Source organism: Plasmodium vivax, chromosome 14, assembly GCF_000002415.2.
Source record: "Plasmodium vivax chromosome 14, whole genome shotgun sequence".
In the NCBI taxonomy this organism is placed as follows: domain Eukaryota; phylum Apicomplexa; class Aconoidasida; order Haemosporida; family Plasmodiidae; genus Plasmodium; species Plasmodium vivax.
In genome coordinates this window covers 443887-470932 of record NC_009919.1, presented here as the reverse complement: position 1 = coordinate 470932, position 27046 = coordinate 443887, and the positions used below count along the sequence as shown (strand labels likewise).

The following is a 27046-nucleotide window of genomic DNA, read 5'->3' as shown; positions in this document are numbered from 1 at the left end:
CGAGAGTGGTAAAAAGAGACTGGGGATTCATTTTACCAGACCATGATGAGCTGGTGTAGAAGGAAAAAAAAGGAGACCATTCACAGTTAAGGGAAAAACCCAAGTGTATATAAAAAGACGCAAGCAATGGGTGCTTATAAAACGGTGAGTATGCATTTTTGCCCTCACGCGCTGTAATAATTGAAGGCTAAAATGAAGCATCTCCAGGGGGGAAATCGTAGGTGGGAAGAAATAATTAGATAAACAAAATTGAGCACAATTGGGTGGGGAAGGATGAATTAGTGACGGGGCGTACGTTCGCTTATGCCCAATGGGACACGTTTGCGCGTAAGTGCCTGGGGATGTAGCTCACACGGTTGATGCGGGGCTGCCGAGCCTTCTAAGTGCGCCAAAAGTGTGCCAGAAGTGCGCATACATTGGCGGGCATACTTTGGTGGGCATACTTTGGTGAGCACACTTCGGTGAGCGCACTTTGGTGAGCGTACTTCCGTTGGCATACTTCGCTGAGCATACATCCGCGCGTACACATCCCCATGCATGTACGCACATTGCACATGAGAAGTGGTCATGTACGTGAAACTTACGGGGGGGGAAAAAAATTGCAGAACGGGGGAACAACAACAACAAAAAAAAAAAAAAAAAAAAAAAATAGTAAAATAGTAAATTAAGCAGCAATCGTGCGAGTAACCGTGCGAGTAGCCGCGCTGAAGGGTAATACTTTCAATGTTGTAGAATAAATTAAAAGCGACGGGGGAGGGGCAACCCGCTTGGATAAATAAAAACATGAATTGGGAAAAGCTGTAAACATGAAGCTGGAGGAGGGAAAGGCAAAAGGTAACCTCTGTCTAATTTGCTTCCACGCGTGCATTGAGCATTATATGTAACAACTGCATTGTTTAAAATGATTGCTTTAAAAATGAAGTGAAAAGTGAATTCGCAACATTTGATGAAGTATCAACGTGTACTTGATTTGTGAAATCTTGAATGCAAAAAAAAAAAAAAAAAAAAGCATAGCATAGCATAGCATAGCGAAGCAAAGAAAAGGAAAGAAAAATGGTCATGACGGGAAATATAACGAGGGCGGGTGAACACATTTTGCTTTTAATAAATCTATAAATGGTCGCAAAGGGAAACTCCTATATAGCTGCAGTGGGTACGCGCATGGGGGGGACGTACGTATGTATGAACGTGCACGTGAAGGTGCGCGCGGGGCTAATACGTATCTGCGCGGGTACATAAGCGAGCGTCCTCGCGGGGGCAGCACGTTCATTCAGTCGGCTGTGCGCATTCGTATGCATCCTGTCCGCGAAACGGGCAACAGCGCGAGTGAAGCTGACGTGAAACAGCTTCGTCGTGGAAAAACAGCTATGCGTTAACAAAAAAAGAAACAAAAAATATAGGCGTCTGGAAAAAAAACATGTACACCTGGAAAAAAATATATACGTCTGGAAAAAAAAATATACGCCTGGAAAAAACATGTACAACTGGAAAAAACATGTACACCTGGAAAAAACATATACACCTTAAAAAAATGTACACACGTTAAAAAATATATGCACTTTAAAAAATATATGCATTTTAAAAAATATATGCACTTTACAAAACATATGCACTTTACAAAACCACTTGAGGTTGTTTGTCTTCATGCAAGTGTTACGCATGTGGACTCTTCACCATCGTTTTTTTTCCTGCACATTTTTACGCCTTCATTTTTTTCGTTCACCTGGGCAAACCGCGCAAAATGAACCTTTGCAAAATTGTGAACTTTCCCTGGGCATTTATAGCCACATGAAAAGGGGGAAAACCCAATCAGCATGAACGTGAAAATATGGACGTGAGGGTAAACGTGAACACGAACGTGATCGTGAACGTGATCGCAAACGTGATCGTGGATGTAAGCATAATCATACACGTAAACATAATCGCGCACGTAGGCATAATCACACATGCTAACATAAACAGACACGCGAACGTACCGCAAACGGCGCGTAAATACATGTACACACTCCACGAAAGCGATCAACCCGTCTGTACAACGTGATATGCTCGCCACATAAATGGGAAGTGCGCCGGCGGTGGAGTAAGTAAACGCTTCGATAAAAACTTACGCTGTGTGGAAAGCAAAATGGAAGAAAATCCCCAAATGGAAATTATGTGTACATAGAGTAAAGCTTGTAAGTGGGAGGGGAGAAAGGGGGCACGTTGCACAGTCGATGGGAAAATACAACTCGATTGCAACTCATCGTTTAGTCCATTTTTTTTTTACTTTAAACCGGTGCTCCTGTATTCTGTGTCATGTCGCGTTTTTTTTTTTTTTTTTTTTATTCTACACTGCGGCGGGGGGAAGCGACTACACAGGCAAGGGTGCGCGCACATGCAAAAAAGCAAGCGAAGTTGTATGCACAGCTATTGGCACAGCTATTGGCACAGCTATTGGCAAAGATACGCGCACAGGTTGCTGCGAAAGGGCGTGCGTTTAAATGTGCGCACAAGTCCATTCGCTGACATGCGCGCAGCACACACTCGCCCATTTAAGCAGATGCACGTACACTCAGCGTAAACACACATCCGCCGGTGTTGAGTCGAAAACGTCGTGTTCACATATTCTGTGCAGACTTGTTCCTCCTTCAGTGTTAAACAAAATTAACATTCGAGGAAAAGAAAAAAAAAAAATTATCCGAGCAGATCTCGTTATGTCACAAATCAGGTACTAAAAAAGGTGAACAAGAGAAAGCTGCTTAAACGCAGATGCTGCGAAACATGTAAATGGGCAAATGAATGGGTAGGCGCCCCGGTTAGTGGACGCGTAGCACGGTGCTGCTTAAGTGCATATATATATATGTGCATTGGTCCACTCATGCTGGTAACTCCTGGCACATATTTTTAAACACGCCCACTTTGACATTCACATGCATATTTCACTGCATAGAGATATCTCCCCCTTCCCATTAAAGAGGCAAACGGGCGAGAGGAGGTGGTTAATTGGGTCCTCCCCCTCCCCCCCTTAGGGGTGCTATGAAGACCTCCTCCTATGTACGAATGCACATGTGTATGCTCACGCATCTAGCATAGGCCATTTCGCATGTCCATTCTGGTGTCATGGGTAACGTAAGGTTGTGCATTTAAGTAACTACAAAATGCGCTCAAGTTGTCTTTTTTTTGTCTCTTTTTTGTATTTTTGTTTTTTTTGTTTTTTTTGTTTTTTTTTGTTTCCAACTTTGACGGCTGGAAGAAGCGAAAAAATATTCACCTTTGCAGTGGTGCAAGTGGCAACCACTTTACATAAAAGGAAAGAAAAAATCTCATCAACGGGGTACCATCAGCAAAATGGAAACCCTTATAAGCGCTTGCACTAACTACAAGCATCTCTATGCATAAAGAGGAAATCTCCACGTCACTAACACATTCTCACTTTTTACACATGTACATAAAAGTAGGTGTATGAAAAATGTAATTTCATGCTACACTGATGCAGAGGCTGGATATATAAAACGCCTCACACATGTACACGTTTTGCCGTAGGGTTACTGTCAGCACCCACGCAGGCATACGCGTATGTATGTGTGTACGTCAGTGCATGGAATTCGTGGCTGCCATTTGGTTAGCCATAAAGAAGGTACTATAGAACATCAAAAAGTGGAGCACGCAGGGGGGGGGAATGGCTTAAGGCACGTTAAATGATCATCGGATGGGGGAATAGCAGTAGTAGAGGGGAAAGACGCATAAAGGAAGTGTAAAATGGGGAGGTAACGAGGGGCAAAACGTGCACACTATGTACTACGTGAGAAAAACCGAAACGGTGCAGGTCATAACGGAGTACCAAATGCACACACCAAAAATTCGCTGCACAAAATGTAGTACACACTATGGGAAGGACTACGAGCAATATACACCATCTAGCGAAGTTTACGTAAAAGAAAAATGTATCAAATAGGGGAAGGGGGGTATGAGAGGGAGTTACTATTTCTTCTGTGTACGTGACATTATCCCTCTTGGCTTTTTCAGTTTACATGGTGAAGGAGTGGGAGTTAAGGAAGGGGGGAGAAGAGTACTTCAATTTTGTAGAAGCGGGGGGCAGATTGTTAGAAAATTGCAAGTGTATGCAGAGGTGGGAGTAACAATGGGGAGGAGCCACACCGGGGAGAAGTCACACTGGGGAGGAGCCACACCGGGGAGAAGTCACACTGGGGAGGAGCCACACTGGGTAGAACCCACGGGGCGCTGGAGGTAACAAACGTTAGGAGCAACGCAGGGCGGGAAAAGGGGAAGTCCGAAAAAGCGGCACACTTGGAGGAATCACAAAAATGGTGAAAAAATAAAACAAAATAAAATAAATTACAAAATTTAATAGCACTAAAATGGATAGGAAAGGCAGATACATACATTTGGTCCACGATGTTTTTTTTTTTTTTTTTTTTCATGGCCCTATATTAGCCTTTTCATTTTGCTTACATCATTGGAATAATTTTTTTCTGTGTACGCATTTTTTTATATGCACTCTCCGAATATAGCACATCACTTTTTGCAGGTAGAAAAAAAAAAAAAGGTGAGTGAGCTAAGGAGAAAAAGAAAATGGCCCCTTCGCACATGACACGAGGAAAGATATAAAAAAAAAAATGACATCGCGATATATTCAATCTTCACATTTTTCGGACCAATTTATGTAGCCAAAAATGGGTGTACGCATTTCTGAGTGCAGGATTTTTTTCAGAGCGAGTGACGCACGGGTTCACATGCGCGCGTGACGAAATAGATGCATAAATAAGTACGCGCATAAAAGGGCACGCATGTATGTGCGTACGCATGTGCGTATGTATGCACGTATGTAGGTACATATGTAGGTACATATATGGCTGCTCCTGCACATGGGCACAGGGCGCCCAAAACAGCCGAGGCGTAGAAGTGCTAAAAAGGAAGCAAGACATAAAGTGTAAAATATGTACGTATGTACATTTCCCCGCGGTATGGCTCTGCTGGTCGGTTAAGGGAAAGAGGTCGACGAACATTGCTCGCCCCACTGTTCGGAGAAGCAAAACTATAATCCCATACGTGTTTGTGAGGGGTAACAAAGAAAGTGTAATTTATCAGGCCTTTTTACCCATCTGTTCGCGCGGGTCATTTTTTTGCAAATTGTTCCTGTATACTTCTGCTACGTCAATGTGGGTCTATTTTTACGTAGTTGTTTTTTTTGCTGAGTGGGGCACAGAAAAAAACGAAAAAGTGAAAAAAGAAAAAGCGAAAAAAGGAAAGAATACCATGGGCGGCGCCTCTGTTAAATACTTCGATAAATAATTCCAAGGCAGGATTGACATACCTTGGGGAGGGGTCAGAAAAGGAGAGGAAGTTTTTTTCCCATTTGTGTATTCCGCCGGGTTGACTTCGTAAATGTATCCCCCTGTGAATCCACCCTTCGTTTTCCTCACTGCAAACAAGCGGTTTAAGAGGCAGTATGAGGAAGAGGTGAAATGCCTTGTGGAGTTGGTCAACCCACGGGCTACTCTACACACCGCTGAGCATATGGGCGCAGGTTGGAAGAAGGGCCCAATGGTGCCTGCACAACTTTTACCGTTGCTGTAAATATGATATATGTGATTAGCGGAGTTTGTTTAATTTTTCTGCCGCTCCTTTGGAGAGGTATCCAGCCATTACAGCTGCCACTGCGCGTTGCACATAATGGAGATAAAACGATGTGATCTGCCATTTTACTCAGCAAAAATTTCTCGTCATTGCGCAAATGTGCGCCCGGCACGTTTCTCCTTTTTTGGAACACGAGGGGAGCGGAATGGCAATGCGTGTAAATATGCTACATTGGGGATATTTTTTCAAGCTGTAACAGCGCAGATGCCAGCGGTACGTACACCTCCCTTCGCTGCCATCCCCCTTTTTTTTCCTTTTATTTAAATCTACTCTTACAATTAAAAATGGAGTCGTTTTCAATTCAAATGCAAAGCTGCGCAGTGTTTCAAAAGGGGTAAAAAAAAAAAAAAAAAAAAAAAGGGGAAAAAAAAGGAGGAAAAAAAAGGGAAAAAAAAAAGAACATTTCATACATTACGAGGAACATCTCTCTGTTTAGCCCATTTATCGCCTATTCATACATACACAATCTGCGCACAGCGCGTTGTTGTGGCATGGCTACGGGCACATGCGAGCCTGTTCAACTTCATTTCTTCATCATTTTGTGCATTTTGGTCTTCGCCATGTTGACTTGTTTCGATTTTGCGAAATCTTTTTTCTGTTGGAAGTGTGCGGCATTTTTCTTTTTGTCGTCCTTTCCCTTTTTCTTGTCATCCTTCTCCTTGCCGGCCATTCGTGACTTGTTCTGTGGAGCAGATGGGAAGAGGGGGCGATCGCAGTGGTGATGGTAATGATGGCACGTCAAAACTGCTCAGTTGAGCGTAGGAGCGTGAAATGAAGTGTACATCTCCGCTGCGGCGCGGACTCTGCGGCACGGACTGGTGCCTTGCGCAGCTTCGGAGACGGTCACACAGTGCGCATCTCTCATAGGCACAGGTATGCACAGCCAGAATGCTGGACGTGTAAAGTGTAGGTTTTTCCCCTTGCGTTCTTTAAGCTCAATGGGAAGAAAAACAAAAAAAACACACAAGGGGCATTTGCACATACAAATATAAAATATCATTTAAAACAAAAAGAGAATAAAACATTCCATTTTGCCTTAAAGTGATATAATATATTTGTATGTAAAGTTAAAACCAATTTTATTTTTTGAAGTTTACTACATGATCATATTTTTTCAGTTGATATTTTCACGACTCTTAAACTTCAGTGCGCGTTCGTTCGAACGTTGCACGTGTGGGTGGGTGCCACTGGCGGGATGTTTGCGCTGCGTGGCTCTGCCTTTTATTCACTAATTAGTTCACTATTATGTTTGTTTATTTTTTTATTTTTTTTTTTCATGGGCCCTTACCTTAGCTTCAATACTCTGGACGTAGGCCTTTCTGTTTCGTATGTCCTCGACGGTTAAACCGCAGACGGCCTTCTGCACTTTAATGGTTTTCTTGTATCTCCTCCTTTGCGTTGTTTCAATTTTGGTCTTCTTATTATTTCGTCGCCAAGTCTGCGTTGGTGATGGAAGGAATAGGAGCGGCATGAGTTGGGAAGTTGCGAAAATGAGGACTTTAAAGGAGCATCAGTCCACAAGGGGGGTAACTCCCCAACTCCTCCCTCGTGCATAGACTCACCTGTGTCCATCTCAACTTGGCTGCTTTCTTCTTCTGAAGCGCAAGAGAGGCAAATTTGGATGATAAATAAAAGTAGACTTTTCCATCCCTCGCAATAAATTTCTGTCCCCTTCCTGGGTATATCCTGTACTCGCTAAAGGAGCAGGCCTCCGTTTTTACTGTTGTCTTGATGGACGACATGGTTTGCACTCAGTTCTTAGGTAACCTGCAAATGTGGGGATACAGTTAATGAGGGCAGGGGTTGATACTTTCACTGAGGAAACTACGTAGCACGGCATGCTTGCCTTTGTTTGCGATGGGCCTACATACACGTGGCTATCCCCTGTGCGCAGATAAGCACATTTCATGCGAACGGGGTTTATAGCAACGGGTTAGGGCGGTGACACACGTTCGTCAATGGAGTAGCAGCACAGGGAGCATTAATTAGCATATAACTGTCGTTATTTTATTGTATATATATATATGTATTTTTTTTTTTTTTCCCGTTTTGCCGCGATACACTGCCTCAACTGCTCACGCGCCCGCCCCGCAGCGGGGTGGGCCCTTTCCCCTCTCTGTGTACATCTTTTTATCTCAACAGGTACATTTTCTTTGTTCGCACAATTGTTCGCATGTACAATCGTTGCTACGCACAATCGCTGGCATGTACAATCCGTTGGCACGTACGAACATTGGTGCATCCCTGCACAGCCGCCCGATAAGCCCCAACTTCCGGCAAACGTTTAATCAACTTTTTTCGCTGCTTACCTTTACTTTCCCCTTTATAGGATTTTCGTTCGGCGGAATGATGCGAGAATTCTCGAATTAAACCTTTTTATATTTTCTTCACAAATATTTTTCGTCACAGTTTTTTTTTTTTTTTTTTTTTTGCAAGTTCATTTTTTAAAATTTGCTTTTTTAAAAACGACTTAATTTTTTAAATGAGCTAAGCGAAGCCGGCAGGTTTCACTTTTTTTTTTTTTTTTGCCAAAAATTGCTTACTTTTTCGCACCTTTTGCCCCGCATGGCCTCTTCTTATGTACGTATTGACTTGGGGGTGGCCTGAATTTATTTGTTTTGCTCTGTTTTTTAGCGGCATCTGGGGAGGTAGCGGCGAAATTCTCGCGAGCGCGCATATGCATACGTGCGGAGGCGTATTATACCACCAGTGCGTGCTTAGCGCATCCATGCGGGTACATAATTAGGCATACGCGGCAGTGATATTTGTTTTGCATAATGGGAGCGATATGCGTGGTGCTATTTCGAGGCTTCCCTTTCGCAGTGATCGTTCCGTTACTCCTACTGGCATAACCATATACAACGCTGCCGCGCATTTTGCAAAACGAAAAAGTACACAAAAAAAAAAAAGTGCCTGTTCGAAGCATCTAAAGGGAGGTAAATTCCTTTATAACTGCGCATTTATTTAATCTCGCTTTTCCATTTGATATGAAGTGAGGGCATAACTTCGTGCGTTCAAGCAGCTTATGTGCATTTCACTTTGGTCCCCAATTTTGTAGGCACCCCCCAGGGGGGGCGAAGAACGCCGCAACGTTATAGCGCGCACATGGCATAGTAAAATGACGAATGCGCACCAGCTCGAGTACGCCTATTTGTTTACGCGCATACGGTGGGGAAATCCTATATGGCGCTGCTTAAACATTCCGAGAGCGCATCATTTTCTGGTACGCCAAGTGCAGCGTAAAAATGTGGCCAGTTTGGAAGCAGCCAAAATGTTTCGTTGCACTGAAATATATGAGTATATGAAATTTTTTTTTTTTTTTTGTGATTTCCCACTTGGCATACGTACTGAGTGGGGCATCACCCTGCTCCAGTCAACATCGCGCAGTCTTCCCCCATTTTGGAGGTTTAACAGACCCTCCTTTTCTTTCTTTTTTTTTCCTACTTTTGGGAGATAATATAGCACTTGTGCGGGTCATAAGTCGCGATGATGCTTCGCCACAGGCAGGGATAAACTCATAAAAATATTGCTCATGCAAAAGTGCAAAAAAGAGAAATGTACGCTGTTGAGGCGTTCGTTTGGGGCATATTTCTGGTTTCTCACCACATGGGGGGAAATTTTACAAAGGGGCTATAATTTTATCATCTCCTCTCTCCGTTTAAGCGAACCGAATTGGAAAATATATGACCACGCGCGTATTTTCCTCCGCCGTGATTAACTCTGCTCATCATACTTGGCACTGCCATACGATATGCGTAACGTTACAAATGCGTCGGGCAGAGCTAAGCAGAAGCATATGTTTTTTGGAGGATTAAAGTAATGGGATGTTACGAAGGCAGGCATGGTGAGGAAAAAATACTGCTGAAGTGACTGACCGATTTGCACAATTGGGAAGGAAAAATAAAAAAAAATAAATATATCGAAATTTTTTAAAAAAATAAAATGAATAAAGCGTGAGGAGTTTTCCCAGTTCGTTTTGCTTCATTTTACATTTTTTTTTCTTCCACCACGAGTTCCCATTTTTACGTTCTTTATTTGTCATAAAAAGAGGGGAAGGCTTGGCCAAACATCTTAACATCGCAAAGGGGCAAATGAATGGGAGGAGAACCTTTTAAGTGGCTCGAATTGGCAGTTTGTTTACCTCCACCGCTGCCTCTTTCATTTTGTAGAGTTTTTTTGCCCCTCATTTTCTGATTCCTTTGTGGTGTTTTGAAGGGGGTCCATTTTTGTGCAGATCGCAGCCACATATAGGGAGAAAAAACAGCGTCCTTTAGTAGAGTGCTCCGGGGGAGAATACATACACACGCTTATCCAAGTCAACGTGCATTTATTACCGCTTCTGCGCCTTTTGTGAGCCCGATCGAGTGCGTCCCCACATGCGCCTTCGGTGGAGAAAGCTAAAAGTGGTATGGTCAAGAGGAAACGCGAAAAGAGGGTGCATATGCTACTCTGCATAAGCGGAAGGATTTATCCGGTTGGCAGTTTAGCGGTTTAGCGGCTTAGCCGGTTGGTCGTTAAACCGATAAGCGGTTTATCCGATTAGCGCAACCCCCCCAGGGGAAGCAACTCCCGGGAGAAGATCCCCCCCCCCGCAAGAAGGGAAAAAAAGAAGAAAGAAAAAACTGCGCAGAATGGAATTCTTCGAGTGGAAAGAAGATAACATAAACATTGACGAAGAAACGAAAAAGACACTAAACAAAAGTATCGTAAAATCGGAAGATGTGTACAACGTAAGTGAACTGCTTAAACGCTTTCGCGCACTTAAATTTGACAATTTAAATTATCACTCGGATAAGTGCATTTTGGCAAGAGAGTGCGCGCTGATTTACATACTGACGTATAAGAAGCACATCGAATCGTTGAAAGAGGAAAATATACACCTCGTAGTGAGAAGCATAAAAAGGTCCATCGTGAGCGTCAATAACATAATTAGCAATATTACGGAGCAAATCTTAAAATGCTTTACCATTTCGAGGAATCTATATAATGACATTCTGAAGTTGAATAATGTGTACTTAGCAGATTATTGCTTATTTTCAATAATCGATGGCATTTTGGGAAATTTAAATGACGAAAAGATTCACCAGTCGAAACCCTCCCTTTGGGGAATGGCAGGATTTCTAGCGCTGATCATTTCGAATTACAAAAAGGCCTATTTTATGTATAAAGGAATAATTTCATACAAGTGTATATTCACCATTCCTATCTTTTTAGAAGAATCTCCAGAGCTGAAAAAAATGGCCAAAACTGAGCTGTACAATATTATACTTAAAGAAAATGATGAAAATATTTATTCCTATTTTTCACGCTTCGAAGCGTATACAAAATTACATCTTTCCATTTTTATAATTTTAAATGACACCAGAGAGGTGTGGAGTTACATATCTGAGCTGTTCAACAGTGCGTATAGGAGAAAAAAATACATATACTTTTGCCTAATTTATTCTGCCCTAGACGTTTCGTCGCACTATTGCAAAATAACCTTTGCTAGCCATTTTGAGAAGTTAATGCGGTTATTGAAAACGAAGCTCATGCCCCTTTTGGAGGAGGAATTGAAAAAGAAGCCGCCCCCCTCCAGTGATGAAAAGGTTGTGCAGTACTATATTAAGAAGCTGCACGTGGAGCATTTGAACAACTTGTCGAATTCGTCTTTGCCCGAGGGGGTGGTCGTCCTTCCCGATGAGAAATTGCTGTACATGGGTTTGGGGCCATAGCAGCTCCGCAGCTTCTCACTCACGTAGGTGTTTTTTTTTTTCTTGTTTTTGTGCCAAATGGGGACGCGTGCGCCAGTCACAGGGGGAAGAAGCTTGTATATGCAAGCGGTACATCGCCTATGAGCGCTTTTTTTTTCTTCTTCCATTTAGTTACCTATTTGTTTATATTCTTATGACGCCCCCTTTTTCGCCGCACCTTTGGCTTTCCTTTTTTTTCCGTATCAAATGAAAAAATTGTTTGTCTTTTTTACACATGCGCATAGTGCAGAATTTAAATTGAACTTTTAGCTTCCCCAGGAGAAGTTGAATTATTTTTATTTTACCTTTGCCTATTCGGTGAGTTTCTTTTGTGCCGACTCGTTCGTGGTTGTCACGATTGGGTTAGGCATGTGTGGTCGCTCCTATAGTTGCAGCGGGAAGGGGCAGGGCATACGTACAGAAAGGTACACGCCGTATTTGCTATGTACCTACACGAACCTATGTGCACACATGCGCCAAGTGGCAACCCTTAACGATTTGCGCGTCGTTTTTCCTTTGACTATGTTGGGAATCTTTCCAAAAAATTATTAAACCTTTTTCCCCCCCCCCCGGTAAAAGTGCCAGGCAGGTCAGCTGCAACGAGCACACCCAAACAGGTAATGTGTAACAAGAATTGTGGGTCAACGTATGTATGCTGCTTCGGGGGAGAAAAAAAAAATAGTACATTCTTTAAATGGTTCATTTTTGCTTATAAACATTGCCAAATATTCTTTCAAAGGAGATAATTTTATATTCTTCGGAGAAGCAGTTAATAGGTACTATTCATAGGAGGCCACGAACAAAAGGGAAAATCACATCTACGTTCCCATTTGGGCATATACAAGCAAACCCATTATAACATCACTTTATTTTTTTTTTTTATTTTAATTTATCTTTGAAAAAAATTGCTATACGGCTTTGTTTAGAAATGGCCGCATTCTTCTTCTTCACCGTGAGGAAGCGAAATTTAGAAAACCGCACTTGGCATTTTTCCGAACATGCTTCTAAATTTGCTGTACGCATTTTTAAAGATAAATTGTTTCAAAAATAACGTATGTTTTTTTTTTTTTTTTTTTTTTTTCTCGTAAAAAAAGTGTACGTAGATGTACTGTGTCACTTGGAGAGGCATTGTACATTCGTTTGCGTACGATATTTTTTTTTTTTTTTTTTTTTTTATCGTTCACCAATCGAAATCGAAGAGAAGTGTTTGTTCAGAAGAACAGACTTAGGAACGTTGCATTTGTACGTACTCGTGAGCATATATGTAACTCCAATGGCAAGCTCCAAATTTGCAAAGAAATTGCCACAGAAGCATCGCTTTCGAGAAAAGAATTTAAGTTAGAAGTTTCGGAAAAGGTGAAAGCATTTTCGCGATTCTGCCATTCGGCTGTTCGGCAACTCGGTCCATCCGCAACTTCGCCTCCTCGCCCTTTGGCAGCTTCTCCCGTTTTAAATGTCAAAATGGGTACGCTGCTTTAAGGAGTGATACATACCCAATTCCGCGCTGTACGCGAAAAGAAGTGTATACATGAAAGTACATATATAAGCACACGTGCGTGTACGCATATGCAGTGCGAACAATTGTGCTTGTGCATTTGTATGCGCGTTTAACCAGGCATATCGTGCAAAATGCGATTGCGATTACGTGTTTTTTTATTTTTTTTTTTTTTTGAAACTCCCCTTGTTCATTTCAAGTTTACAATAAGCAGGAACTTTTGCATATACGAGTGCTGTGTATTTTGTGACTACAGTTGTGGTAGCTACATTTATTTTCATTTGACGATTAGAAGTGTAAGCTTATATGTACGCAAGCACATAGGCGAATTTACGCGAACGCATTTGCTCCTGAGTGGTAGTGCTTCTGAGTGTAGTGCTTCTAAGCGCGTTGCTTCTGAACGTGCTGCTTCTGAACGTGATGCCTCTAAACGTGCTTCCTCTAAACGTGTTGCTTATGAACATACATGTAATTAAAAATTCGAAGCAGGACTTTCCTCCAGAATTAAACATTCCCCAAGGGGCAAAAGTCCCTTCCTTACTTCCCCCCTATTTTGTTCTTGTATGCAAATGACTGCGTGAACGGGAAGTCGCGCGAGTTGTGTTTTAATGTGCATCTGTACGTAGGCATGTAGGTGCGCAGTCGTTCAGTTGTGTAATCGTTCAGTTGTGTAGTCGATCAACCGTGCAACTTTTTTATACAGTGGTGTGCGCCAGGGTATGTATATTCATGTGCTTGCCCGCACGTATGTGTATTTATGCATATGTACACACACTTGTACGTATGGCGCGTTTGTTTTTTTCCCTTTTTTTTGTCTGTGCGTAGCATATATAGGTATACGTGCGCGTGCGCATACGTTGTGTATGTGCATGTCCCTGTGCATCCTTTTATTGCCCAACTTTGTTGTAAGTTGATTTGTTGCAAGCAGTTGACAGCGCGTCAATTCGGAAACGTGCCCAGGAGCAAGTTATCAAATGTGCGCTCCTTCCCCCATTCAGTAATACACACACAGGCGCATATACATACATGAGCACATTTATGAAACGCCCAAAACAGAGACCAGGGCACATGTTCTATACACCCGCTTATGTGCACAATACAATTTTCAGAATGAAAATATAAAATATAACATTTTTTTTTTTTTTTCGTTTTTATAAAATTGTTAATATGGAAATTTAGAACAACGTAACGTGTTTAAAAAAAAAAAAAAAGATCATAACAATTTTACACATTTTTTTTTAACCTAAATAGAGTGATGTAAGAACTTTGCTTTTTTTTTAATTCACCCACATATGCATGTTCTTGAACTTTTATAATTAAATATGCGTATTCGTATGCCCTACGCACGTACGTGAAAATATGTGCGGGCGTATGTGCGCGTAAATGTTTGTAGGTATATATATGTATATAAATGTACATATATGTGTATGTATATATTTATTTACTCATTTTGCAGTTTTTTTCGTTTTTACCACGTTTAAACCTAGCCCATTGTTTAATTTCACCCTCGCGCGTTTAACGTGTATCCCTACGTGATTTTTTTTTTTAATCCACCACCCCCCAATTATTTGTCTTTCTGTTGTTTCCAATTTTCTCGTTCACCAACACGAAAAGGCATCGTTTTCCTGATTGGTGTACGCAGAAAAGGGAAGAAAGGAAAGAAATGCGAAAGGTAGCGCAAGCAAAATAAGGAACAATAAAGTCTTTTTAACTGTTCTTTTCGCGCTTCCAAAAAAAGCTTTACATATATTCATGAGTGACACAGGACATTTCACGCGTTGGCGTAAATTTGAAGGGCATTTGCGTGCCTTCCCTTGTTTTTTACGTTCCCATTTATTTTTACACTAAAGTTTACACGAATTTTTACACCAAGTTTTACACTAAATTTACACTTAATTTTACCTTTAATTGTGCCTTTAATTTTACCTTTAATTGTACCTTTAATTTAACCTTTAATTGTACCTTTAATTGTACCTTTAATTTTACCTTTAATTGTACCTTTAATTTTACCTTTAATTTTACCTTTAATTTTACCTTTAATTTTACCTTTAATTTTACATTTAATTTTTTTACCCGTTTTGCATTATTCGCCCGCGTTCTTATACGTACCCATCACGCGCCCATTTATGCATGTACATGTAGTGCTACTACGTACAATGCGCGAATAAGCCCGAGCAGACGGCCATGTGTAAGGGAACGCGCTTACATATAGAGAAATTTAAAAGGCCCTTCCCCACAAGTTACATTTTCAAATAAGCAAATCTACCAACGCAGTTTTGTTTGTTTTGCTATATTAACCCCACTTTGTTTATCATCATTCCTCTGCGTGTATTTAATATTGTTGCTGCTTTTTCCTTTTTTAAATGTGCCCTTACTAATGTAGGAGTAGAGTAGTTAAGGCAAGTGAAACATTTAACTAGTTAAGCGCGTACATGTACAAGAGCGTGTATACGTAAAATCACGTACGTATGCATACGCGCACATGCACATGTGTTAATTTTTTATACAAGCGATGTATCCTTAATTTACAAAATGTGCAATATATGTAGTTAATCCTTTCAGCTTTTTTTTTTTTTTTCTTTTTTTTTTTTTTTTTTTTTTTGGATGATTTGTTAATATTTTTTTTATCATTATATCCCATTTTTGCTGATTTGTGAATAATTTTTTTTTTTTTTTTCCCAATTTTTTAGCTTTTTTAGCTATTTTAGCATTTTTAGCTATTTTAGCCATTTTAGCTGTTTTAGCCATTTTAGCCATTTTAGCCATTTTAGCCATTTTAGCCATTTTAGCCATTTTAGCCATTTTAGCCATTTTAGCTGTTTTAGCTTTTTGGGGGGGGGAAATATAAGACGATTTTCGTGTGTATGCAATTTAAATTTTGCTTCCCTTCCCCTCCCCATCCATTTATACGAATGTACACCCCTTTACGCGTGTTTATAATCAGGTGACACACTCATATGCATTTCTACGAACATATTCGCAGTTGTGCATACATGTAATAATTTGCGTGTCACCCCATTTTTGAACATTTCTAAATAGAATCATGTTTTTTTTGTGTTTATTGTAACATACGTTTATCATCTTTTGAACGACAAAATGAATTTAATAAAAGGCGCCAAAAACAAACCGCAGAAACATTTGCAAAACAAATATGTGAACAACAATACAAAATGTAAGAAAATTTTTAGTGCACACAGAATTAAGCAGTTAGCTAAGGACAAAAAATTGTTGGATGATGCTTTGTTAGATTGCTATGGAAGGTTCATAGCTTTACTTCCAGAATTCCTATTGAAGGATCATGTGCACTTGTACTTTCAAATTCAAGAGGCATACTGGTGGTACGATGATATGTGGCAGGAAAAATACCCAGACAAGTTACCAAAGTTAAGTTTAAAAACGTTTGGTTATTTAATATGTGATGATTGTCCAATATTAAAAAAGTATGTCCCACCGTCAGCGCATGAGAAGTTCTCCCTAAATTGGAGAAGATATTGCAGAACTATACCGCTGAGAGGTGCAATTCTTTTAAATCATAATTTAAAGAAATGTCTATTGGTGAAGGGTTGGAGCACGGATAGCTGGTCCTTTCCAAAGGGGAAGGTCGACGAATTGGAAGAAGACTCCGTGTGTGCATGCAGGGAAATTTATGAAGAAATAGGAATAGACATATTCCCATACATCGACGAGCAGGTTTTTATCGAAACGCATATAGAAGACCAGCCCATCAAGTTGTTCATAATACCAGGGGTAAAGGAAGAAACGAAATTTCAGCCCAAAACGAGAAAAGAAATTGGAGCCATTCGATGGTTTGAAATAGAAAAGCTTTTGGAACATATAAATTTAAAAAATAAAAAAAGTATCCTGTTTGAAAGTAAGAAGGAACGCATTAACGAATGGTTCGTTGGTCCCTTTATTCCCAATTTGGTCAAATGGATCGAAGTTTTGAGAAGATCTGTGCCTGCAAAGGACCTGAAAGGGGGAAACGCCTTCATTTCAGGCAGCATCCAAGCGTATAAATATCAAATAAGTGGAGTTGACGAGGCAGTTATTAAGAAGCTTCAAACGGTTAACTTGAACTCGAAGGAGATAATAAATATCGGCTTGTTCAAAAGCGATGACGATTTGGAAGAATACGACGATGAGAATGGGGACGAAAATGGGGACGAAAATGGGGACGAAAATGTGGATGACAAGTTACTGCTGAAGGACGAGGATGAAGAGATGGTCTCAAAGCAGGTTGATACATCGTATGCGAATTATAACAGCGCTGTTAAGGTCCCAGGAGTAGATAAGAATCGGGGGAGCTTTGCCAATGAGGAGGGTGTTAAGAACAGCAGCACCTCCAGCAGTGTTAGCAACAGGAAGATGGACAGAAGGGGCCTCGGACCGAATACGAAACAGAGTAGCACAAATTATTATAACCAGGAAATGGCTTCTCTAAGAGGCGAAGGAATTGTCGGCCCAGGTTCACCATTGTACGATGACATGAACTATAACGGTTTGGGGCATTCTCTGGACCCCATGTTGGAGGAAGGCGCGTATGTTGAAGAAAGCACGTATAGTAGGATGCAGAAAGAACTCATGGGAAATAAAAAAGTGTATGAGCATGTTGATGATGCCATCGTGCCGTTGAGGAGGAAAGATATGTTGCTAGGCAGTTTGTCGCACTATCCAGACCCAGCCATTTTAGGAGAACTAATGAATGAGAACAACTATAGCAGCGATGTGGGGAATAATTACAAAAATAGCGCGATGAGAAGTACGTACAACACGATCAGCACGAACAGCAGTTGCACCAAGAAGATGAGCAAAGAGGTGGGAAAGAATGGTAGTCGCGGGAGCCTTGCGCATAAGGATCTGTATGGAGTGGAGAGTTACCCGCCCCCCATAGGCGAAGTTGACAGTAGTGCGGTAAAAATCCCCTCCAAGCAGAGCAGCCTCAGGGTTGGCCGTGGCGAGGATAAGAAGGGCGGTGCCAGCATGGATAGCGGTGGTAGCAGCGACAACGACAACAACAATAGTAATAGCAAAAACAACTATCTCAATAATAGTAACAATAATAATGGTAAGGGCTTCCCAGGACCGAGCAGCGGCGGTGCGTACAAGAAAACTGCCAATGCGCATGGCAATAATTATGGCAAGCATTACGGCGAATACGACCCTGCAGGAGCGAAGGGGTACCGCTACAGCTTGAACAAGATGCGAATGGGGGGACACTTATCCGCCCTGCGATTGAAGGAGGTAGGACTGAGAAGCTTTGACGATCAGGATATGGACAAGAGAAAAAATTTCCACCTGCAAGTGTATGGCAATAAGGACAAATTGAACAGTGATAAAAAGGAGATACAAAATCGATATAAAAAAATAAGTTTGAAGAACCCGTATCATTCTTTAGATGATGCCTCTGTGTATTACGTACCCCAGAAGAATAAAATGCTAGATGCCTGTAATGATAAAACCTTTGGAGAGAACCACACCAACGGATGGAGCGCGGAAGACATGTTCAAACTGAATGAGGAAAAGTTTGGCATTCATTCGACGTACAATATAGAGGAATACACTACCCCGCTAGTTTATAAGGAAGAGAAAATTAGTAGGTATAACAAGAGCGCCAAGGTTAAGGAGGGCATTAATCCCCACCCTGTAGGTAGCAGTAACAAGCAGGGAGGTGGCTACAACATTAATAAGGTTAGTGGCTCAGCGGAAAGGGGCAGCCTTGTTCTTGGGGGAGGAATATACGGAAGTGGTAGTAGCAATCATAATGACAGGAAAGAGAATAACATTTTGGCGCGGTCGAAGGGGGAGTTCCAGCACAATGAGGGGAAGGGGAACCCAATCCGCAGCCCTAATGCGAACGCGTACATGAACGCGAACGTGAACGTGAACGCTTTGTTGGCGAGCAGAATGAAGATGACACAGAACGGTAACCTCCCACCACTGAATGAGGAGAATGCGAATAAAAGCATTAGCTGTGTTAGCAGTAATGTGAGCGAAAGCAGCAGGGGGGTTGGTTTACAGAAGAGCAGCAACGCAAGTGTGGATTTCATCAATGGGAGTTACGTTCATCACGAGCGGAATGGCCGTGCGGATCCAAGGGCGGGGAGCCAGGTGGACACCCTTGACAGTAGCCACGTGCACTTGTTAAATGGTACGAACGGTGTGAGTGCAGCGAATGGCACGAATCGCGCGAGCAAAGGTCTAAATGCCAACGTCCACCCTGCAGTTAGCCGCCTGGAAGGAAGAAGAAGCGACGTAAGTTTAGACATAATCCGAGCCGAAATGCTAAGAAGGTATAAGCTGAGGGAAGGCTATGGCTCCATGCAGAGAGGAAATCTGAGCCAAAAGGAAGTAGAAAATTTTGTCGACCTGCATAAGCGTCCCATTGGCCACAGTCACATCAGTGCTGACAAGAATTACAAAGTGAATGCACAAACGAGCAGTAGTGGGAATGCCCCCGTTTCGAATGAGAAAATGCCAAATGCAGCTAATCGGGACCGTAAAATGAATATAATCTCGGCCGACGTAAGTCATAAAAGTAGAAGTGCACGCTATGACGCGAGTTATATGAATGCGGGGAAGGATAACAACCACTTGGTGAACAAATCGAACGTAGCGGAATATTTCAATGAGAGCGTTTTGGGGCTAACCAATGACGGAATGAGTGCTGAAGGGGTCCATGAATACAGAAGTGTACCAAGCCGTAGCTCCTTGGGGGGAAGCTCTAATGCAAAAAATAAGTTAACACAAGCTACTGATTTGAGGATGCACAGGGAAGTGATTGATAAAAGGGAATATCCACATTTAGAGGGTGAACGAATGGGTCTTTATCAAATTAAGGAGAAGGGAATTGCTCCTTCGAAGAAGGCTAGCCAAGGCAGCAATGGCAGTAGCAACCATTCCAATGAGCCTGGGAGGTACTTGCTAAATTTAATTAAGGGAACGGGAAAATCAGATGTGGCAACCGATCCAAATTTAACCAACAACAATCGTAGTAATGCCAGCAGGGCTAGTATCATATCAGGTGGTAATGCCAAACCGTTAAGTGAAAAGGAAATATTGTCCAAATTTTACAGCAATGAGGCTGGTAATCGTGCTTTGGCTAAGAAGGTAAATTCAGTGCATACTTCCACAGGGGAAAAGGAAAATTCCGTCAATAATGGCGAAAGGCTCGATAACTACAGAAGTGTCATTCAAAGGGATAATTTAAGCGTGCAAAAAAACTCAAACAGAAAGAGCTTGGAGGAACTTATTTATGAGACCGCTGCGATGGGCGACACACAGGAGGAGCCAAACTTTAACGAGATGGAGATGATGGAAAAGCTGTCGAAGCATTTGAACAGTTACAACCCCTTCGAGTGAGATGTGCGTGTGTGGGGGGTGGGTGGTTCGCTGCCAGGGGGTAGGCATAGTCATGTTAGTACAGCATCGTTGGGGGGGAGCGGCAAGAGTGATGGCATCGCATGGTGGTCGTAGTGGTAGCTCCAACCACCGCTGCACTTTTAACTGTAGTGGTGGTGATTGGGGGAAGAAGAACTCCAAATTAGAGTAAAGGCACAGACGTTCTACCGAACGATGCAGCAGATCGGGGAATTTACGGGAGCGGGTTTTTTCACAAATCTGAATGGGCGGGACGGACTATTTGTTTGAGCATCATCGTGGAGGTACTGAGTTGCGTTAGTATAACATTATGTGGGGTGGCCCAATTGTAGACACTTTTTTTTTTTTTTTTTTTGCTAAACAAATTTGGCATCTTATTTTCAATGTGGCGTTGCTTGGGTTATATGTCACCATTGAGCGGTGGGCCAATGCGAGTTGCCGTTGTGTGTGAGCTAAATTTTTCATTTTTAACGACACCGTAGTGTTAATAAAGATAATAATGTAAAACTTATTAATTTTTTTTTTCTTTTTTTTTCCCTTTTTTTTTCCCCTTTTTTGATGTTTTATGTTCTCATTATTAATAAGCAATGATGCGTTGTCATTTCGTTAATGTACCTTCGACGTTATGATTTTAGCGAGTGCGATGAATTCGAGTTGCGGCTTTTTTACCTAATTAAAAACGCGGGCTTCGCGCGCGCGTGTGCATATGCGTACACATATACATCTGCTTGTACATCTACACGCACATGTGTGTCACTGTTGTTAATTGCTTGTTCCCCTTTTTTAGTTTTCCCAGTTTATCGCCAATTTTTTACCCCATCGCGCGTGTCAAAATTTGTGAGTGGGGTTTGCACGCCTACGTAATTGTGTGTACGCTGCGCCTGCCCAGTCTGCCGCTTATCCCGTGTAGCCATTTTTTAGCATATCAGCCCCATGTCGCATCTGCGCGCCTTAAGAGTGCATCCGCGCCAGCAGCCGTATTTTAAAGCCGCTACGAGGTTTAGTTACGGCCACGAGTTGTTACCGCGTTTATGCGTACACGTGTGTGCCTATGAGAGTGACTATGTGAGTGCCCATGCGTGTATCCCGCGCGCATTCTTATGTTCATAGCCATTATGGCGGTAATTGTTAAGCTGCCGTTTTGCACGCCTGCATTTTGTTGTTACGTTATTAGCACATGTTACAAATGCCACATCTTTAAAAAGGAAAGCAGCCTCATGTACGAATGCGCATGCGTGTATATGTCTATATGCACACATGTGCGCCATTTAAAAAAAGCTTTCAATTTTTTTTCTTTTTAATGTTTTTTAAATCTTTGTATTTGCCTAATATGTTGTAAACAGTCCATAGAAAGGAGGAAAATCGCACAGTTTAAAATTTACGCATGATTAGGGTGTGCATTTAAAATTGAGAACCCAGTCGAGGGGTGGGACTCCGGGGGCAGAAGGCGGCGCGTGTGCAAATATGTATGCGTGTGTTTTTATTTTACGTATTTACTTGTTTATTTTTTTTTACTTTTCGCCTAATTTAGGCGCACGCGGGGTGTAGGGGTGCGCATCACTGCTGTGTGTCGCTGCTTCGCGCCTGTCTGCATGCTGAGCAGTGTTTCCCTTTTCCGTGCCCCGCTCCGTGCAGCCCTCTTTTTAAAGAAAATGATGAGCTGGGTGGATACCCATACGACGAGTTGAGCGGCGCAATACAGTAGACAACCAGATGAGGCGAACGGATTGGCCATATAAGCACAAGTGCAAACGTGCACGTGTGCCTACATATATGTCTTTACTTGTTCTGTTTGTTTGTTTGTTTCATCGGGCAAGTTCTCCCCTCGACCAGAATGAACTAGTGAAGAACCAACCCCGGAAGGTACATGCTATCGTGATGGGTAGTATGCAGTACACGCATATATATTCGGCTTATCCCCAAAAAAGGCATTTACAAAATTGCGCACATTTTGGTGTCCATTTGAGCGAAACAAAGGAAGGAGACACATCTGTGTAGCGGCGGACGGGAAGGCATAAGTACTTACACCAAGCTGAGGAGACCAGAACATACGGTGATAATGTTACCCCAACACACAGATACGCCTTATTTACTGTTGTTATTTTTACTAAGCTAAAATTAAATAGCGGAGGTGGAGTGCGCACAGGGGAGGAAAATCCCGTGATGCCACTTCACGTCAGCTTTGAAAATGTACATGTGAAAGTTGTGCCGAAGTTGTGCCGAAGTTGTGCGGAAGTTGTGAGGAAGTTGTGAGGAAGTTATCGCGATGTTATATAATTCCATTGTTACGTTGTAGGATGCTTTTTTTTTTCTTTTCATTGTTTCCCCCTTTGTGCTTATTTTTCTCCCCTCCTTCGTCAACGTCGCCCCATTTCAGCCATAACACAGTGGCCAGCATTTTTAGAGGTCCCTTTTGTGTAGGCGTCCAGGTGTGCCTCTGCCCTTGCGTGTATACATATACAGAAGTGCCTATTTTAAACGGTTACGAAACTTACCCCATTTTGTGTCTCCCCTCCCCCCCCCTTTTAAGTCAAAGTTAAGGAGCAATTCACATCGCTGGCGAAGCGGAAATGTGGAAAAATGAAAAGATCATCCTAGAAAGCCAAGCTCAGCACAAGTGCACTGCAACTTGTTGATGCTGTTCTGTCTAGGCACGATCCTGTTTTGTCATTTCATTTTTTGAAAGGCAAATAAAAAGAATACTATTACAATGCGGCTATCTAAGCGAACGCGCACAAATGGTGTAAAAAGCTCATGAGAAGGGAAGGAACGTCCCCTTTTAAACGCTTGCGTTATGCGGTTGTATTGTATGTTTAGTTCATCCGTGGGGAGGACCCATAAAATGTGTAAGTGCTAGGCGGCCCTCGTCCTTCCCTCCGTTGTCATTTCGTTTCGCTTAATTCTTTCGGCACAAGAGGTCAAAAGGGGGTCACTCCTATGTCAGTTGCAAATTTTGATAAAAAAAAAAAGAGGCGGAAAATGACTGCCTAAAAATATTATGGGGTAGTCATTTGCGAACAAACGCTGCAGAGCAGTTTTGCCCCTAAGCCATTTTCCACATGTAACTCCTCACTTCGAAGGGAAAACTACTCCTTCGTCGATTGCGCCGTTTGCATCATTTGTGTCTCGCTTATTTTTTACATTTTCAATTTTTCACTTCTTCATTCTCCTTGCGACATTTTTGGAGAATATACGCCGCACATGTTTTAGGGAAGGTTCATTCCCCCGTGGGGGACTTAATGTAAAGAATTTTTTTAAAAAAAGAATCAATCTTGTATCGGTAATTTTTCGCCTTTTTTTTTTTTTTTTTTTTTTGCGACTTTTTTGCTTGAGTGGCAGAAGCTCATTTGAGGGTACCTTTTAAGGAGTACCTAAATGAGAGGCACATCGGCGAGGAGAGCTCCTTTTAGCGAGTCCCCCATCGCAGCTGCGAAGCCCTGCCGCCAAAAAGGGGAAATGTGTGAAATGATACAAGAAAAAGTGCGAGAAAGAATGTGCGCAAAATAAGCGAAGGAAAAACGTGGTAGCAAGCGCAAAGGGATAAGGAAAAACGCCACTTTCATGTGGCTGCCTAATTCGCATCATGCGATTCTCCTCCAATCGAAGTTTTGGGAAAAAAAAAAAGAAAAAAAAAAGGGAAACTAAACCATGCATCATATAGCAAAAGCTCTCTTCTTCTTCTTCATCTTGAAATGTATGGAAAAGGCTACGAGTTTTTTTATCAACAAGGTACACATTTTTCATCTCACTGCATTTAGAAATGGTGGCAACTTGGCACACATCGGTAAGAAATGTCCTAACAGTATGGGCGTGTCTGTGAGGAGGAAGGGCGCCTGCTTGAAGGGCCACGATGAGGGAGCAGCGGAAGAAGCGGAAGAGACGGACGAAGCGGAAGAAACGGACGAAGCGGAAGAAGCGGAAGAAACTGACGAAACTGACGAAACAGACACCAGCGACGACAAGTTCGCACCCCGCAGAGCGAAGAAAGACACCACTGGGGGGAAGAAAGTCAAGGCCGGGAAAATAAAAAAAAGGAAAAGGAAAAAAAAAACGACCATCGCGGCTAAGTGTAGAACGTGCAATAAGACATTAAAGCCAAGTAGGAATAATGATACCGTCTATAAACACGCATGCAGGAAACTCTATCTGCATGCGAGCACGTATTAGTTAGCGGAACCGATGCCCGTTGCTCATTTCTCATTGCTCATTTTCCATTGCCCACTGCTCATTGCTCCCCCCCCCCATTGATCCCATTCCCAGGGGTAAAGTTCTGCGCCCACTGCGGCACGAACGTATCAGTAGAGAAAATTAAATTGAAAAAGTACATAGAGGATATCTACTTGCCGCTCAGGTGCGCCTCTAGACTGTGTATATGAATGTGCAGGAAAGGAGTCCCCATGCGAGGCGACCAGCTGTGAATCTCTAACCTTTTCGTTTCTCCCCTTTACGTGCAGGAAGGAGGAAGTAAGTGACAACACGTATCGAGTGGAGAAGGGATTCTGGAACGACATACTTCCGGTAAGGACATTTTCGACGTGGAAACGGATGTTGTGTTTGTTCACATTTTGCATTTCACCATTTTGGAAAAATTTCCCAATTTTCCGAATTTTTTTTTTTTTTTTTTTGCGAAGAAATTAGGCAAATATGAACTGCACGAATTGGGGCCGAACAACTGGGAGTCCTTTTTGAAGTACGTTTTTGCATCCAGCTGGGTGTAAATGTGAATGGAGGGGCACCGTTGAAAGGTGTTTCTGTGGCGTCTTTTCCGATCTGCTCTGCACCGTTGCCGCTTCTTTGGCGCCCTTTACCACTCTCCTTCTTTTTTGCCACTCCTTTTCTCCTTTTTCTTTTTTCCACCTTCATCTGCACCCCCTTTTCAGGTATTTAAAGTGGAAGAATTGCTCACCGAGGACGATGGCCCTGTACCAGTCCACATATCAGGTGGGGCACAATTACAAACACGCGGCGACATCGTCAAGTGGAAATTTAATTTCGTTGCTCCGTTTTTTTTTTCCCTTTTTTTTTTCCGCTTTTTTTGTGCTTAAGTACGCACCTTTAAAAAGAGCAGTCCCAATTAGCTCTCCATTTCGCTTACCCCCCCACACAGCAATCACTGAAATATGCCTTATACCGGGACTACCTAAAGAGCGTGCATAATTTTCGTAAAATTAAGAATAGCACAATTCCGAGGAGGAAGATCACCCCGCTATCTCCCAAGGAGGTATGTCGAGGGGGTGTCATAGCTTCGGAAAAATGAGACGAAATGTAGCGAAGCGAAGTGAAAAGAGGAAGCCCATCGATTGTTTGTAGAAGGTCACCCGCGCATGTCACATATTGGCCCATCCATTTCGCTTCGCTCCTTTCCATTTAATTCCCCCCCCTACGCAGATAGAACTGCTGCTGAACAACAGCGGCGACATGCACAGAGCCATCTTCGCCCTGAGTATAGGTACTGGCGCGTAAGGCCTCACTAGTGTGTAAAACACTCATGCCAACAAAAAATTCGCCATTTTTTTTTAATCTTTTTATGGTTTCCCCAAATTTACAAAGGCATAGGGTTGCGTCCGTCCGAGGTCCTGCGCATTCTTTGGGAAGACATCAATTTTGAAAAGAAAGAAATTTTCATTAAAGGCCAGAAGACGAAGTATAGCAACACGGCCGTCCCCATGACGAATTTTGCCTACAGCGAGCTGGTGAAATGGTACAACTGCGTTGTGCATTTGCGCGTCCAATTGTGCACCCAGTAGTGTGTTCATTTGTGCGTCCAATTGTGCTCCCATTCGTATTATTACGCACGTGATATGCCTCACTTTTGCTTGCTCTACCCCTTGCGATAGGTGGGAGATAGAGAAGAAGCCGCTGAAGGGGCTGTGCTTTTACTCGGAGACCATCAAAAATAAGTTTAATTACACCAACACGAAGACTCCACTAAGTAAGTTCTCCTTAAAACGCATCAATTTGGCAAAAAAAAGGAGAAAAAAAAGGGAGATAAAAAAAAGGAGAAAAATGTGCGCCTTTGCAAAAAAGGAAAGTTACCTTTTTCGCCCATTTCTTAGTACATACGTGATGCGCATGTAACGAGTGACGCTTGCTCATTTGTTGGTTCGCCACTGGGGCGCACGTCGACATTTCCACACTTCCTCCTTTGCAGAAACGTTCAAAACAGCGCTGAAGGGCGCAGCCAAACGGTATGGAAATGACGCGCTGCGCATATAACAGAATGCAATGCGCTATGCCAATGTGCGTATGTGCATGCAACGAAAAAACTGTGCTGAATTTGCTCCTCAGGGCTGGACTCGAAATCAGCGAAGACGGAAAAAAGAGAAGAATCTTTCCCTACCTGTTGAGGTTAAAAAAGATGCCTCCGCTGTTCTGCCCATATTGTAGAAAAATGTCGAAATGTTTAAAATCCATTGACGTAATTTTTGCCCCCTTTTGTAGACACTCCTTTGCAACAATCGCTGCCACGTCAAATCCGCCTGTCCCCCTTCCAGTGGCGCAAGTATGTCATTCGGATTTCTCCCTTTAAGTGTTTTTTCACTATACATATATGTGCACTTTACCGAAATGGAATTTTTTTTTTTTTTGGCCCATGTGCATATGTGCTCAATGGCACTACTTCAAATTGTTTCTTTGCAGGCAATTATGCGACACTCCTCTTCAAAAATGTTACTGGACACGTATACGAAGGCAGGAAACAACATAATCAGGGACGGCCTGGATAACTTCAAAATATAGGGTAGTGTCTGCTGTGGCCTCCTGCGTTCCCAGCAAGCGTAATTAAATAGCATCTCAATTTTGTTTC

The 27046-nt window shown here is 42.3% G+C and overlaps 4 protein-coding genes across 4 annotated transcripts, besides 7 other annotated features; 3 read left to right on the top strand and 1 right to left on the bottom strand.

Annotated features, from left to right (window-relative positions):
- Positions 1–4179: 4179 nt before the first annotated feature.
- Positions 4180–4239: a microsatellite.
- Positions 4240–5986: 1747 nt separating this feature from the next.
- On the bottom strand, positions 5987–8076 carry PVX_122285 (60S ribosomal protein L24, putative). Its single transcript, XM_001616970.1, has 4 exons — positions 7947–8076; positions 7200–7404; positions 6926–7075; positions 5987–6319 (listed from the first exon to the last, which is right to left on the bottom strand). The coding sequence occupies exons 2-4, from the start codon at positions 7377–7379 to the stop codon at positions 6161–6163; spliced, it is 489 nt and encodes a 162-aa protein (XP_001617020.1). The 5' UTR covers positions 7380–7404; positions 7947–8076; the 3' UTR covers positions 5987–6160.
- Positions 6852–6924: a microsatellite.
- Positions 8077–9297: 1221 nt separating the features above from the next.
- On the top strand, positions 9298–11351 carry PVX_122280 (hypothetical protein, conserved; the record flags this gene model as incomplete). The annotated part of the gene is made up of 1 exon (XM_001616969.1): positions 9298–11351. The coding sequence occupies exon 1, from the start codon at positions 10269–10271 to the stop codon at positions 11349–11351; it is 1083 nt and encodes a 360-aa protein (XP_001617019.1). The 5' UTR covers positions 9298–10268.
- Positions 11352–12098: 747 nt separating this feature from the next.
- Positions 12099–12147: a microsatellite.
- A 3813-nt stretch (positions 12148–15960) lies between these two features.
- Positions 15961–20223, top strand: PVX_122275 (hypothetical protein, conserved; the record flags this gene model as incomplete). The annotated part of the gene is made up of 1 exon (XM_001616968.1): positions 15961–20223. One exon carries the CDS (start codon positions 15961–15963, stop codon positions 20221–20223), a length of 4263 nt encoding a protein of 1420 aa, XP_001617018.1.
- Positions 18136–18180: a microsatellite.
- A 739-nt stretch (positions 20224–20962) lies between the features above and the next one.
- Positions 20963–21070: a microsatellite.
- A 224-nt stretch (positions 21071–21294) lies between these two features.
- Positions 21295–21316: a microsatellite.
- Positions 21317–21698: 382 nt separating this feature from the next.
- Positions 21699–21720: a microsatellite.
- Positions 21721–23701: 1981 nt separating this feature from the next.
- PVX_122270 (Phage integrase domain containing protein) lies at positions 23702–26979 on the top strand (the record flags this gene model as incomplete). The annotated part of the gene is made up of 13 exons (XM_001616967.1): positions 23702–24340; positions 24502–24592; positions 24696–24759; positions 24873–24955; positions 25122–25182; positions 25349–25462; positions 25630–25690; positions 25792–25942; positions 26079–26173; positions 26393–26429; positions 26530–26589; positions 26683–26743; positions 26881–26979. Exons 1-13 carry the CDS (start codon positions 23890–23892, stop codon positions 26977–26979), a joined length of 1428 nt encoding a protein of 475 aa, XP_001617017.1. The 5' UTR covers positions 23702–23889.
- Positions 26980–27046: the final 67 nt, after the last annotated feature.

Excerpts from the sequence above, each read along its gene's own strand:
- PVX_122285 (XM_001616970.1), bottom strand. The coding sequence starts at position 7,379 with ATGTCGTCCATCAAGACAACAGTAAAAACGGAGGCCTGCTCCTTTAGC. Across the intron at positions 7,076-7,199 it reads CCAAGTTGAGATGGACACAG|ACTTGGCGACGAAATAATAA; the intron begins GTGAGTCTATGC and ends TCACCAACGCAG. Across the intron at positions 6,320-6,925 it reads TCCAGAGTATTGAAGCTAAG|AACAAGTCACGAATGGCCGG; the intron begins GTAAGGGCCCAT and ends TCTGCTCCACAG.